At 36.2% G+C, this 15,350-nt stretch overlaps 2 protein-coding genes across 2 annotated transcripts in view; one reads left to right on the top strand and one right to left on the bottom strand.

The window, feature by feature from the left end:
• sesn1 (sestrin 1) overlaps positions 1-6,209 on the bottom strand; it is a 66,252-nt gene extending 60,043 nt beyond the window's left edge. Inside the window, exons 1-2 of the mRNA XM_061707421.1 lie at positions 6,143-6,209; positions 4,824-5,143 (exon numbers count right to left, since the gene is read on the bottom strand). Coding sequence (XP_061563405.1) covers positions 4,824-5,102 — 279 coding nt within the window. The 5' untranslated portion in view covers positions 5,103-5,143; positions 6,143-6,209. The remainder of the gene's footprint in view (positions 1-4,823; positions 5,144-6,142) is intronic.
• Positions 6,210-8,044: 1,835 nt separating this feature from the next.
• cep57l1 (centrosomal protein 57, like 1) lies at positions 8,045-13,152 on the top strand. The gene is made up of 11 exons (XM_061746785.1): positions 8,045-8,201; positions 9,444-9,609; positions 9,699-9,884; positions 9,968-10,089; positions 10,404-10,517; positions 10,617-10,694; positions 11,052-11,111; positions 11,213-11,284; positions 11,390-11,646; positions 11,721-11,865; positions 12,825-13,152. The coding sequence occupies exons 1-11, from the start codon at positions 8,181-8,183 to the stop codon at positions 13,026-13,028; spliced, it is 1,425 nt and encodes a 474-aa protein (XP_061602769.1). The 5' UTR covers positions 8,045-8,180; the 3' UTR covers positions 13,029-13,152.
• The last annotated feature ends 2,198 nt before the right edge of the window (positions 13,153-15,350 follow it).

Genomic DNA, 15,350 nt, shown 5'->3' on the forward strand with positions numbered 1-15,350 from the left:
CCTTTGCTCTACAAGCTACTAAATAAAAGGTGGATTAGTTATTGCTACTTAATAAAGACATTGTAATTTTTTGTGTGCTGTTCTTCATCTGTAGTGGTATTTATTTAATTTTAAAACCTGACAAGAACAAGATTACTTGGTTTTTCTTTTTAATTAAGTCATTATGCATAAAAAAAAATTCTGATTATTGTATGTCTCATTTATTAATTCACAATAAAAATGAGCTGAATAATAATCAGGGTAGCACTAAATAAAAAGTATTTTATTTAGATCATAAATCATTACCCACACATGCTGCGTTTCTCATTTCAGGGTTCATCAACTCACAGTTCAGGTTTAATAAACCAGTGTTTGTGAAACGTGTTGTCCGCCACAGAAGCGGTGCCACTAACACACAAATACATACCGTGCATGCACATTGAATACCTGTATTCATGCACAGAGGCAGGTAATGAAAACAAGCACCATTTTTTGTAACAGTGACGGTGAGAGAGAACTAAAACAATTCTCTGAACAAATGCCACTGTTTACAAGTGGACTGTGATCCTTCCTTCTCAGAAAAGCCATAATGCATCTGTCCACACTCCTGTCTGTCAAGGTTGTCAAGTCAGGTTTGTTTGTGTGGCCTCAACATAGTTTTGCCACCATTGAGACAGGATTATACAGACAGCAAAGCTTACAAAATAAACTTATTGCAAAGCAAGTCAAAAATATTGCAAATCACCTTCAAAGGAATGCAGGCAGGGGATTTACAAACCAACCAAAACTAGCCTTAAAACCTCTGAGAGGTTGTGCACTAGGTGCGAGAAGTACATGAGCAATATGCGTGTTTAATTATACATAATTTCAGACTTGACACTCAAGTTCAAAGGCAGGGCATGCCCTTTAAAACATGTATGACAAATGCTTTGTTGTGCACTTTCCATAAATAAATCAGTCCCAGAAAGAAAATGATCAATATATGATGCCATCTCAGAGTGCCCAGATCCTTGCACATGCTCAGTTATTCTAGGAAGAGGTTAAAAGCCAACAAAGCCATTTCACTTAATTAATCACACGTACGTGTTTATTACTGGGACTGCTTAGTTATTTTTAATATCCATATAGTTAACTAAATAAGTATGGGTAAACATGAGGAGTAGCACAGCAAAGAAATGCTACCGTCTTAGCCTTTCCCAAAAACAATAGACACTTTTAATCTACCAACATTAGATTAGATCTTTATTGTCATTGTTATAGAACAACATATGCTTAAATTAAAGTCCAAAATTAGTATGTAGTGACAATAACTCACAATTTTATTCCAAATATAAATAAAATATATTAAAATGGTTTGGGCTCCAATGCAACTGATTTTGAACCCAGGTGAATTAAATTCAAAGGGACACAAAGTCCATGTGGTATTTTTTGTGCATTTTTGACTCCATTTACTAATTTACTTGATCTTTTCATTCCTCTATGCTGCAACACAATAACAAGCTGATCTGTTGAGAGCAGTTCTTACTTCAAGTACGGACAAAGGGCTAACAAAAAGCTCTAATTACATAACACAAAGAAATGACTGGGAATCTCTCAGCCATGGAGGTGAACTTGAGGTCCAGAGTCAGCTGATGGAGTTCCCACACATGTTCACATCTTTGGTCTATGTTCCTTCATACTTACAGCTAATATGAAATAAATCCTACATCTTCTACAAACTAAAGAAGATTGTCAACGTAGGACAGACAATAAATTAAATTCTATGACTGTATCACTTTTCCAAGCCTGGAAATTAGATATTAAAAGTCTGTATCACTTCCCCATAACTGGGAGTTTATGTTTGCAAGCAGCAATTTCATCCCACCACACCCCCCACCCCCCATCTGAGCTTCAATATGCCTCAGATCAATAAGACTCAGTTCTGAGGCTAAAGCGTGACCCTCTGAGAGTGTGTGCTTAAGCTCATCATACTTGCTAGAGTGCACGGATAAGCAATTCTGACCCTTGTCTGCTCGGGCAGACCCTCACAAGGACGGTTTATGGGAACCTGACCCCTCCTCATGCACACAGGACCCTATTTTTGCTCATGACCTCGTATCCTCTGACCCCTGCGGCTCGGTAATATTAGGGCAACATAGGATTTCAAATGTTGATACAGTTGATCTGCAATGTTCATGTCTATAAAATAAAAATCAGCTCAGGCCGCATTAAAAAAAGCAATCGAAAGAACTAAGGAGTCTAAACTGAATATTAAGGTGGGGATTTTAACAGCTAGCCTAATTCTGTTTAAAGAAAACATTCAAAATAAAATGTATGGTTTAAAAAAAAAAAAAAAAAAAAATATATATATATATATATATATATATATATATATATATATATGTACTTAAAATCAACTAGGAAATAGTATATAAACTCATGTTTTCAAAGGAATTAAGCAAACATATTGATTAGGAAGCCTTAAAAAGGACTTGCTACGCTGCTAATAACTGCAAAGAACTTAAATAATTGCATTTCTAAAACTGGATGCCTGAAATGAGAGGTTTCACATAATCCATCCCTAAAATTAAGACACTTTTTCTTTAACAGCTGATAAAATACACCAAATCAAAATAAAATTGGACCATTGGACCAATTATTTATCGACTATTGTGCTTTCAAAGATTTTTTCTTTACGGATCTGCTGGTATTATAGAACTGTTTGAGCCAAAGTCCTCCCATCCTTATCATTGTTAGAAAGCTGTTTGTTTGTCTGTGTGTCCATTTAGTAGGGGGGGTCTTCAAGCATGGGACCAGAACAACATTAGATACCACACTGGGTTCATAAAAGCGGCCTTTGGCAAGCTCTGTGCAAATGCAGCTTAACATAATTCAAAAATACCAGACGGTGTGTACTGTGGTGCACTGCTAAAGCCTCAAAGCAGCTTTCTGCCCCTCTCATCTCTCTCTGCCCCTCTCCTCCATCTTCCAAAAACACCTCCGCACAAACAGGAATTATGTCCTGGTCAAACAGTCCATTTCCTCAGAAAAACAAAATGCCAAGCCATCAAAAGTTGCTGGTCTTAGTTTTTGTTTGTTATTAAGAGGACTTGTTAAGTGGAACAGGCCAGAGCCAAATCCAAAAAAAAAATAAGAAAAAGATTCCGTATTTGCTTCAACAAACGTACATTTAAATCTTTAGTTTGCTCCACTGTATCAGAATCGGACGGTTGTGTACCCAAATCAAGAACCATAAACTTAATGTCAACATTGCAAGATTAATGACAAAACTACACTTTAGCATCAATGCACATAAAAGTTGTATATAAACGGCTGTCAACCATCCTGGTGACAATCACATTGTTTCGTACCACTCCAGTCATTAATAACTGACCTCTAACAGGTTATACCTGATGTGCCACATAGTTAGTTACACAGAATCATCTGGAAAATTCCTATGTTGAACCTGTTTTGTGTTTTGGAATTTAAAGCCTGGATTCTGGTTGCAATTATGATCTCACAAGAATCCAACTACCTCACAAGGAGATTAGCAGCATCAAAAAAAAAAGTTTAATTGCTGAGCAAGACATACTGTACCAATTGCAATTTAAAAAAAAAAGGTTAAAGGAAAAAAAGCATACATCTTGAACAACATGTTATGATGCCAATAATGGATGACATTAAGTGTTTTCAGTTAAGGCAACTCTTCAAGAATATGTTCATATGTAAGAGTTAATTATATATATATATATATATATATATATATATATATATATATATATATATATATATATATATATATAATTATATTTATTGGTAGATAATGATAAGTTGATTTATTGGTCTGTGTGGACTTGACTATTATTATTATATTTTCTAATAAGCAACAAGCCCAAGAAACATTTCATTCATCTTAAATGATTGTACTTCAGTCAGTGTTGTAAATGGTAGCTGTATATACAGCAAAAACTATTCACACTGTTCCCGATCTACTTGTTATTACCATCACCCTTTTTTCATGTACAGATATTGCACAATTCACATGGGGCATTATTTGTGTTCAAAAGCTGCGTCTGTGTTGATCATGAAAGCTGTGGGGACATTATGACATCAGAGTGGTGGTCATGTAAACGTCAAAGCGCTGACTACTTTTACTTGCAGTAATCAAGGGGTTTCAGCTAACTCCGCACGCAAGTATTTCTATATTAGACCATTGGTTTGAAAATTGAAATCACTAGAGAACAGTATTAAATATGATATGAAAAAGACATTTTTTTAAATTACCTGAATTTCAGGTAATAAGAAAATAGTGCTTCATTTATTTAAAAAACAAATCATGTACTGTTAATTACATTGTAAAGGATCTCAATGTGCATGGATTTTTCATGTTGAAATGTGGTTAATAAGCCTATGAAAACAGCTGTCTTAATTACTTTTAATTTACATTTAATGTGCCAAACTTTATGGTTGTTTTTAGTTTTTTTCAAGCCTTAAAGTTGAAGACAATATTAAGTGGAATTACAGAGCATTACAATTTATTTGTTTTAGACTATATATTAATTGAGGAGATGGTTTAGTTACAGGAATGTAAGGTTAAATACTGCAAGTAAGTTCTTGCAGTATTTAAAGAGTATTAAAGAGTATTTAATGAGTGCAGGGGATGTTTTATAGTGCTATTGATTGAAATGCACTAGTCAAAACATGTATTCGCCTTGGTGAGGTTTTGACTAAACCACAATGTTTGCAATGCTTATTAAGAGGTGAGGAAAGGAGGATGGCAGGTGGCAGGGAGACAATAAAATCCAACATTTAGTAGAAACAAAAAGCTCACCAGAGTGCTACTGTATATCATGTGACTCTCCTACCTGGATGCCTTGCAGCAGCTGGACAAATCGCTCTCTGACATCTTCAAACGGACACCGTTTGGCGAGCATGAGAATGTGAGCCAGGGTGTCATTCAAGTCGTTTTTTGGCGGACTTCCCGAGGCTGGAGGAGAATGTGGCAATGATGTTATAGGTCCGATGGCCTCCACTTTTCTCGTGACCTCCAGGCAGATTATCTCCATTGCTTCGGCTCTGGAGCTGGCATCCCGGCTCCCCAGCCTGTCCCATCTCCCCAGAGACTCCTGGTCCTGCATCTCCATCAATTCACCAAGGACGAATGCTAGAGCTGTTTCACAAAAGGCTACAAATATATAACACATGATGAAAATAAACAAGGTCATTTTTCAAATTATACATGTGGAGAGGAGACAGGTGGGTATGTGCAATATTGTTATTGTCAGATGGGCCTAACTGTAAATTCAATTGCCAAATAATAGCAATACACAACTGCTAAAAATGTGATGTAATGTGGATGTTTAATTAGTTTGCATTTTCTAATGCAAAATATCCTCCTCACTACTAGCGGTGAATCTAAGAATCATTTCCCTAAATTATTTATTTTTACATATAAACATTTATATAGTGAAAAATATAATGCAGATCTGATTTTGTATCAGTCCCTGTTTTTTTCTACAATAACAAAAATCCAATTTGCATCATAGATGTAATCAAAACATAGAAATTCATCGTATGGCTTGAATCTTGAAAGAACAAATGTTGCTCACAATTCTTGAAAACCCTCTTTCAAGATATGGACCTAACCTAAGAAAATGGTACAATATGAGAACTCTAACTTTATGCCTAAGTAATACTGACAGTACCATAAATACAACTATTTTACCTGTAATTTATTGATTATTATAATCAATAAATTATTATATTGATTATTATATTATTTTTATATAATATTATAATATTATTATTATAATCATTGATTATACCAATGTGATAGCTGTACTGTTACCACTTCCATTAAAAATCAATATCTCTAGCCTGGGCACTAAACACTTATAAAGACAATTTGCTCTTGCAGGACACAAACGGAGAGGGGAAAAAAGTTTGCTCACATCTCATAGCTCTTTTTAAAAAAAACAACCCGGCGCAACGTGTTTAAACACAGTATGTCACTGAAGTCCATTCAATTTGCTTGTTTGTCGGTGCATGTTTTTCTCAATGCTTTTCAAGCTGACTGCTGACAAAATCACCGGTAAAGTACAAAAGAGTCGCAGCGAAACAAATATTCACATCAACAAACCGCTCAATGCAAACCTAAAACAAAGTGTCATCCGAAAATACTCACTTTATCCACATTCTTTGGTGCAAGTCTTCAGCTCAGAGACGCTTTATCTCTGCATTGACCAGCACTCCCAGGGTAGAGTCGGCAGGAGGCAACATCGAGAAGGGTAAACATTTGATTGACAGAAGAATCGTCCAATAAGAGCGCTCATAGGGCATTCCGTGGGCGGGTAAATTCAGATGCTGACAGATGATTGGTGCAGGGAAGTTTCTCCCCTTCTGTGGCAAAGGCTCATGGGAGTTGTAGTCTTCTCTTTCGGTCTTTGTCTTGACGGAGAGCTAGTTTAAACTACAACTCCCACTTTACATTAGGTGGCGAGTGACAATCCTCCCCTTTCACTTGTTTACCTCAAATTAAAGACAGGCAGAAAAACAGAGAGGGGAGAGAAGGTGAAAATGTGAAACATTTCCATCTCGTGTTCCTTCATTCTCATTTGTATTTAGCTGCTAAACTGTACAGTCTGAATACAGACATGGCAATGGCTAATACTAAAGAAAGAAGCCAAAGTGGGGGTTTAATGTGCCATGTAATGGTATGTTAGAGAAAACCTCTCAGCAGAAAACAAGAGGAAAATAAATACTTACTTGTGGCTGGTGCACAAAAAAATGTGCTTTGTGTTGCACATAGTGCAGGGCATAGTGTGTTTGACTCTCAATGGCCAAAGTAGTCAGACAAACACAGATTTCCAGCAGGCTGTGCAGATTTCCACACAAAATATAGCTTTTCGTTTGATTTTGCATACCATTTCCTAACAGTACACACTTCAATTTCAAAGGAAAGAGACTTTTTTATATTAAACCTATATCCTCAACATTTCTTATTTATTTATTTTGTCTTTTCATTGGACTGGTATTTACTGGTTATTGATTATCAAATCAGGCAAGAATGGGTTTTGTCTGCCCAAAAAGCAATCATGAAGAATGTATGATTCCAGTATTTCTAAAGTCAGAAAACCTTGCCTTACATTTAATACTTTGCATGTTTTAGGTTGCCATCATGAGTGAGCTACTTCATAACAGACAGTGACTTATAATGGCACAGATAGGTCATAGGAAAAACATTACAACGATGTAAACATCCTTGTTAAAAGTACATAATTTGTCAATATGTAACATTGTTTACGATGCCTTTGAACTTGTAATGTAGACATTGAGACTACACAACCAGCACTGCTCACAGTAGACCACATACATACATAACAACCTGACAATAAATGTATATACTGTACATACTGGAAAATACATACTGGACAATAATGTGCAATATCATTCACTACAACGTGCAATTATGTAAATATCCATCTGTTATCTTATTTGTATACCAGTATTTTTTATTATTATTATTATTATTATTATTATTATTATTATTATTATTATTATTATTATTATTATTATTATTATTATTATTATTATATATATCAGTGCTGTTTATAGTGTGTCATACTCTGTTATTATTATAGTATTATTATTATTTCTATTTCTATTGATGCCTCTTGTTTTTGCACTATCCCCTTTGCTGCTGTACACTGCGAATTTCCCCGCTGTGGGACTAATAAAGGAATATCTTATCTTATCTTATCTTGTCAGTTTCAAACATGCAAGCATTTCAATGTCATCTTGCTTAGATGAGAGGATGGGGGGCTTTTATTGTTTGCAGACTGAGAAAAAATTAGAAAAAATGAAAAGATGAAATGTGTTTCTGTTCATACGTTTTGTTGTTGTAATCTAGATTATATAACACCGTCAGGTGATGTGTCCGTGATAAAACCTGTATCAGATGTCGCCTTCCGTCTCCTACTACTGCACACAGCCGTCTAGAACTCTCTGTGGAGGGCGGAACGTCCCGCAGGCGGAACCACAGAGCAGGGCGGCGAAACGGAGGGAAATTTGAACCGCTCGGACCGCTTGGTGGATATGTGATTGGACTGATTCGGCTAAATAGCGACAGAAACGTCTTTGAAACTTTCCCAAACACGCTTAAATCATCATATACTCGTATAAGTGCAGTTTAGGAGCAATAATTTATCAATTCATTTCGCAGAATGGAGGGAAACAACCATCAGGTAACATTTGCAAATCGAATGGGATTAAGGCTCAGCTTGTTATTGTTTCCTTTCAAAAAGATGGACTCGTGTTTATGCTTATATTTTTCGTCTTACTTATCTTACTACTTGGGAAATTGATTGTTTACTTCTGCATATAATCAGTGCAAGTTATGTTAATAGTTTTTGTAGTTGAACAGCTAAACGTCAGTCACTTTTCAGAAGAGACTGATACCAACATTTACTGTACTGGGATCCCGGTCATTTTTGGATAATTTAGTGCACCCTAATCTGATGTTTGTCATCTGTCTCCTTTTTGTCAAGGGAAAATAATCCGCAATACAAAAACGATACAATACTAAACTTTAAAACCCACTTAAGAGGGCACACAAGCTACTAAAGTTAAGAATATGTAACATTTCAAGACACAAAGATATTAAAAGATGAACCCAAAAAAATAAATCTGACAAAAAAAATTGCATCAAAATACTGCATTATAAAAAGTTTTGCGGAAAACATAGAATTTTACAGCATCTCAGAAAACAAAGTTACTGAAGTTACCAGTTCAAAAAAAGATATAAAGAATGCATTATTATGAGATATAGACAGGAAGAGTTACATTAAAAATAAAATAGTGTTTTAGATAGTTGAATTTGTATGATGTATGTATGTTGACCAGTATATGAGATATGCCAAAGGAAGTTTCTATTTAAATGCATAATGTATAAAGTATAATGTATTGCTACATGGTGTATTGAGTATTTGTATGTATGTATGTATGTATGTATGTATGTATGTATGTATGTATGTATGTATGTATGTATGTATGTATGTATGTATGTGGCTTAATTTAGGGTGGCAAATTATGTTTTGTGTTGTGGATAACCGGGACAGGGCTACATACGTTTTTTAACTTCTCCCTGCTCCATTTCGAGCATGCAAAAAAAAAAGGGGGAAAAAAAAAAGCCAGTGAGGCATGTTTTTGTTATGATTGTTATGATTTGTATTATACTATATTTATTATGATTATTATTTAACCATTGTTCTTTGGTTTAAATATATATATATTTTTGAACATGTTCGAAATAAAGTTTTTCATTCATTCATTCAAGTGTTACATGCTTCATATAGGGCTGTGGGTTTTTTGATAAACAAGTACTTTTATAGAATTACCTTTTGATTGTTAAGGAAAATGTTCAATGTTTATAGTGTGTGGTTTTTTTTGTTTGTTTGTTTTTTAAAGCATTATCCTCTTGTCTGTAGTATTTGGACTCGCCCTCCAAAAACAGTTACATTGGCAGCTATTACCAGCCTCCAGACAGAATAGCATCAGTATCAAGACAGCTGGAGTTTCCTGCTCATCCATCTGTTGACATCTCTGAGACTGCCAGCCATCCATCTGGGACCACACGTAATATTGATAGCAAAGGTGCAGATGAGCTAATTGTCTCATACAGTTTTTTTTTATTGTCCTGTTTAGTGGCTGTTTTCTGTTAACCCCATCCACCCACCCCACAGCTGTCGTCGATGCACTAAAGACTCTCCAGCAGAAAATCAGGCGACTGGAGTTGGAGAGGAAGCATGGTGAGCAGAGGCACCTTCAGTTCTCAATTGGTGCTCAAAGGCATCATCAGCTTGCATCATCACACTGTCAAACCACAACCACAACCAGCCTGCCGGGGACAGATAACTCTGCTCAGAAGGGTACGTTAGAAGAACCTTAAAATGTTTTCCTGGTTGCTTATTTCCTCAATACTGTATATTTTTAATGTTTATTCCTTTGACAGAGGTGGATGAAAAACTACAGTCTGCAGAGGCACGCTGTAAGATTCTTGAAAAACAGCTGGACTACATGAAGAAAATGGTTGAAAATGCCAAAAGGGGGAGGAGTACTTTAATGGAAAATCAGGTAAAAGTGTAAAACTATTTGATAAGAAGTCTCTTTAAAATGTAATCTCAACTATGGGGGTGAATGTATTCCCAATCAGTGGAATTGGTATCCAAACAACAACTGTAGTTTGCAAAAGTATTTAATTGGCTTTGAAAATTAAAAATAAACAAATGACAAAATGCAACAGGTGAATTCTGTGTCTAATACTATTATGATCTTGTTTCTGTTTGTCCCTGTCATTTCTCACCCGTAAGTGGTCTGGCCTTTTTTCTAAAGACCCACATAATCTCTCTTGTACCCCCCACCCCCTTTTCTTTTTAATTCTCTTATAGGCATCACTGCAGAGCCAGCAAACAAGCAGATCAAGCAACCGAACTCAGCAGGAGAAACTGGAAAAACTTGAATCTGAATATCTTAAATTGAGCAGAACCCAAACTGAGGCAGAGGTGATAACAAAAATGTCTGTAAGTCTAAGTAATTAATCATAAAAGTCGTCACACACTGATCTATACATTTCTTCTTCGTTGTGTGCTGGTTACTTTCAGATGAAACTTGCTCTTTTGGAGCAAAAGCTGCTGAAAGAAGAGCATGAGCGTAAACTTGTGCAGGAGAAGGCAGATGAGGTCAGTCAGTGTCAATGTCAGAAATGTTTCTTCTTGATGAAATACTATTTACATGAAGTGTAAGGTCTCAAGTTTGTCATTTAGCTGTTGTCTTAGGTTTTTGCATACAAAATGGACATGAAAATGATGGAGCTGACTCAAGATGTTGAGAATTGTGCCCACAGCACTTATGTTATCTTCATTATAAATTTGATAATGGAGGTTGCCTTAGTCTGTCAGTAATTCAAGTATGATTTGGTAAACAAATTGCTTTAAAGGAAGTGGATGCTCCTATTATTTTGTATTTTTGATATGAAAATACAAAATTGTGTAAAAATATATTTTTATTTGATTTACTGGTATTGTCTTTGTCCACAGCTGCAGAGGGAGTTGGACGTCAACCTGCGATTGCCTGTGCAGCAGACGACAACAAAAAATGTTCTTTTCTTTTTTCTAAAACTAATTAACTGTTGGCATTTTGTTAATAAGGAAAGAACTGGCTTGGACGTGGCAGTAATTATGGCTGTCTTCATCCTCAGAAAACCTCTAAACAGGATGAGTTGGCATCAGGCAGCCAGAGGCACAAAAAAGTGCCTTTTGTTGCTGGAACAGTAAGTCTTTCCATATGTTCTGTATTCACTTTAAAAGAAATATTATAAAATGCTGTCATCTTTTGCTTCCTTTTGACTGAATTTATTTCTCCTCCACTTTCATAGTCAACAAGTCCAAGCCATTCAGTCCATGCCAATGTACAAACCATCCTCCACATGATGAAGCATCACCAGCCTCAGCTATGTGAGCGAGTGAGCACCCTGCATAGGTCTGGATGTGGAGCCAAGAAAAACCTCCGTAAGGAATTTTCTACATCTTTCACTGCTTTCCAGAAGCCTGGCAGTCTGTCTGTGGATCAGTCGCTGGGCTCGCTGTCCGACCTGCTCTTGGCTCTGCAGGATGAACTCGGACAAATGAGCTTGTGAGTAACTCACATTTTTGTTTTGTTCCACAACTTCTTGCATCTTTGTTATTGTGAATGAATGATTTTGTCAGCGAGCATCAGGAGTTGGAGCGTCTGTTAGATGCAACCCAACATCGAGAGCAGAGGGACGACCTGCAGAGAGAACTGGAGAGGCTGGTTGCCAGGATGGAGGAGAAGGGAGCTCAGATCACGAAGCTCCGCAAGCACCAGCATATGGTATGTGAATAATAACTCAGTTCAACCAAGAGGCTTGATTGTAAAGATGTTCAATAACCAAAGGAATTTAAATAATTGAAGGGAACCATATTGATGTGTAAATGTTTTTGTTTGTTTTTAGTTTTGACCATGACTGTTGATAATTATGTTTTGCAAAACAGCCCCTCCAGAAATAAGTTTAATATCCCATAATTCTAGCCAAAATTGTCTTATTTTAACTCGATAGGATGATAGATTTTTTTTCCTGACTAGAATTCTTAAAACTAGCAAAAATAGTCTAAAATAGCCTTCAAATTTTCTCGAAACAGATTTTTTACTTAGAAATTAGTTATTGCATTGTGCATCTGTCATTAGGAGACTCTGTTCTCTAAGCTTTGAAGTCCATGCAGTTTTTGTGGCATCTGACAATCATTTTTCACCCCTGCACTGGTGTCCAGACAGTTTTAGATATTTTCTGCATGAATATGAATATCTGGAAAAGATACACTTTTTTATTTTGCAAACTTTATTCAGATACCCACCTGCTCATAAAACCTCAAAATGAGCTCAAGTGACAGCACTTAACATAATGTCCTGTTGTTGGCTGTATGTGTACACAAGGTTTCACCCACTTCACATGTTCTTAGGTGTTGTGTGAAAATATCTTTGGAAAAAAAAAAAGGTGTGGCATGAAAGAACCAGTGGACTTTCTGTGAGAAACCATGAACTTAAAGTATGAAAAGAAGAAAAATGTCCCATTTTGTAGATTTTCAGTAAAGAATTATATATTCTATATATTTTTTTTCATGTAGTTGTGCTTTATAGTTTTCTCAAAACGTAAATGATCAGGATTTTTATATTTTCTCCAACAAATGGGAAGCACATTTTTACAAATATATCCAATGGGTATTTGAGAAAAGTCAGAAGTCTCCTGTTTTGTTGGTGGGTGTTGACGTTGTCCATCTTGGGCTTCTCCACAGGTCCACCAACTGACCCAGAGCCAGTCACGAGATGAGGACCGAACAGCCAAAAAGCCGAGTGGGATCAGGCCACCTGTTCCCTCCCCTGTAAAGACCAAACAGAAAACAAAGAAAAGTTTGACTTGTAACAACCTGCAGCTACTCAGAGAGACTCAAAAGTTCAGAAACAGCCTGAAACAAGACGACTTGTTCTGGGAAACATGAAGTTCCCTGGAAGGCCGTCCTCTGTGCTGCTTTTGATACTACAGCTGGATGAAGCACAGGACTCCCTTTGGTGCCTTGTTTTCCCTTGTCTGAAAGGAGCCCCATTTTTTATTGTTATTTTTTTTTTGGGGGGGGGGGGGGGGGGGGGGGGTGTATATGGCTCAAAGACTAAATAAAGTTCTTGACACAGGACTTTGTGTTATCCTGTAGACATATTATGAAGTGTATTGTTGACAGATGTTGCATATATATATATATATATATAGATTAGCTCACGAATTACATTTTCTGAACTGAATTTAGACCATTTAAAAAATAAAATATTGCTCAAATAGGATCAATTTGAAGCTGGATCAAGTGACTTTTTTTTAATATGTATTTTACCTTTATAAAAGTTTCACTTCTAATTGCATATTTTAATCAACCACTAGATGGCAGTGCTTAGTAAACCTGTACAAATCTGAAAAGTAGCTGTTGTAGTCCATGCCATCACATAATTTGTCAAATAAATTAAGTTATGTGCTGCTTCAGTCTTTAACACAAGTATAAAAAGCTTTGTGAATTCAGATGCAACAGCTGGGTAAATGTTGCTCGGACCACAGGTCAAATGAATGTTGCGTTTTAGCTCTGAATGTATGATTAAATGCTTTTTTGCAGTTACAAACAACCCAAACTTGGTCTCAATTGGAAGTGCAGTATGTATCACATGTGCTTGTTTTGTTGTTTATTAAGTAAGTCACCTTTTATGGGTTGAATAACCACCTAAATCCGTCTCCTAACATTCCTAAAGTCATCCCCTCCTTATCAGAGTTCAGGCAACACTTTGCTGTGTCATCAGGACCTTTTTAAACCTTAAAAATCACTACCAAAATAAGTGGAAGTTATTTCAGGTATGTCTCATAAGCATTTAAAACAGCTCTTTGACCATCTCCCTTTCCTCTTACGACTCTTATATGGGTGAGGGAAGAGGTCAAATGACTTATTGGTTGCTACATTCAGATCATTGTGTTGCCAGTCCTTGCATTCTTGGAATGATCCAGAGTTCACTGCACTGTTAAATGGAGTGAGCTGGTCCATTTAACCTAATGCATTGTTTCTCTGTGCTCCAATATTAGATTACAGAGCGTGACTGGACAACAATTAGGTTAGCCAGGGCAAGTCAAGATCCCACCATATCCACTCAAACAGCATCTTTAACCCTGTGTGTGCATTCTCCTGACCCTGCAACTTTGATATCTTGTGACTGAACACCATTTTTTGTGTATGAATAGTAAGTGTGTGCATAGAGGAGCACAGTTTTATCAGTATAAGTATATCTTATAAAGCCTACAGTATATCTTTAATGTAACATTTAAATGGATCAATTCCTGCCTACAAGACAAGTAAGGAAGTGTCAGATGTAATGTTTGGTCAGCAAAAAGTTATCCGAGATAAGAGACTCTTCCCAACTATGTTCTTGATTGAGCAGCAAAAGTTTGAAGTATGTATAAGATTACAGATTGGGAGACAAATTGGACAATTTGTTCCTAAAACACTCAGTTTCTGGGAAAGTTGGGACTTTGGTCACTCGAAGAATAACAGGTTGCCCAGCCCAAATAAACATTGTATGCAACAAACCCCTCATTCAAGAATGTGGTCAAGTGGATCAAAATTCTTCTGTGTGTACACACACACACACACACACACACACACACACAGTCTCACAAACATTTCCTTTAGTTTTTGCCACATAAGCAGAACCTTGCTGTGACCCTGGGAAGTGTGTGTCCTGTTGGGATCACAATGACCAGTTTGCAAATCAAAAGTCAGGGATATTGTTCTCAAGGAGCCAAAAAAAGTTTTAGGCACTTTCACTTTAAAAAAAAAAACATGACTACTAACTGAAATATTGTAAATATTGTGCACCTAATATTAATCCCTAAGAAAGTATTAGTGTATTTTTAATTACTTAGGATATTTTAAGTCATTTTTGTTAGTTTTGGCAAAAGTGAAAGTATTGCCTAAGAAGATATTAATAGGTTCTTCAGTTAAAGTTAAAATGTGATTTTATTTGCAATAATCCAAAAGGTATGCTGTGGTAAGACGATAAGTGTTTCTGCCAACTTAGATCAATACTGGAAGGCCAAGACAAGTCCAAACACCACAAAAAGTAAAAACAAACCGAACAGAGATTTTGCAAAATGAATAAACTGCATGATGCTTCAAATTTACCCGGAAAATCTATTTTTTGTTCTCACTGAACATTTTAAAAACAACCTTGACTCCTATGTTCACAATCAAAATAATTGTGCCGATTGCGCCACATTGCCGTTTGGTTCCTCT

The sequence above is a fragment of the Cololabis saira genome, chromosome 18, assembly GCF_033807715.1.
Source record: "Cololabis saira isolate AMF1-May2022 chromosome 18, fColSai1.1, whole genome shotgun sequence".
In the NCBI taxonomy this organism is placed as follows: domain Eukaryota; kingdom Metazoa; phylum Chordata; class Actinopteri; order Beloniformes; family Belonidae; genus Cololabis; species Cololabis saira.

Coding starts and splice junctions, on each gene's coding strand:
- cep57l1 (XM_061746785.1), top strand. CDS start 8,181: ATGGAGGGAAACAACCATCAG. Junction 10,695..11,051: donor TGCAGGAGAAGGCAGATGAG/GTCAGTCAGTGT, acceptor CTTTGTCCACAG/CTGCAGAGGGAGTTGGACGT. Junction 11,112..11,212: donor AGCAGACGACAACAAAAAAT/GTTCTTTTCTTT, acceptor CTTCATCCTCAG/AAAACCTCTAAACAGGATGA.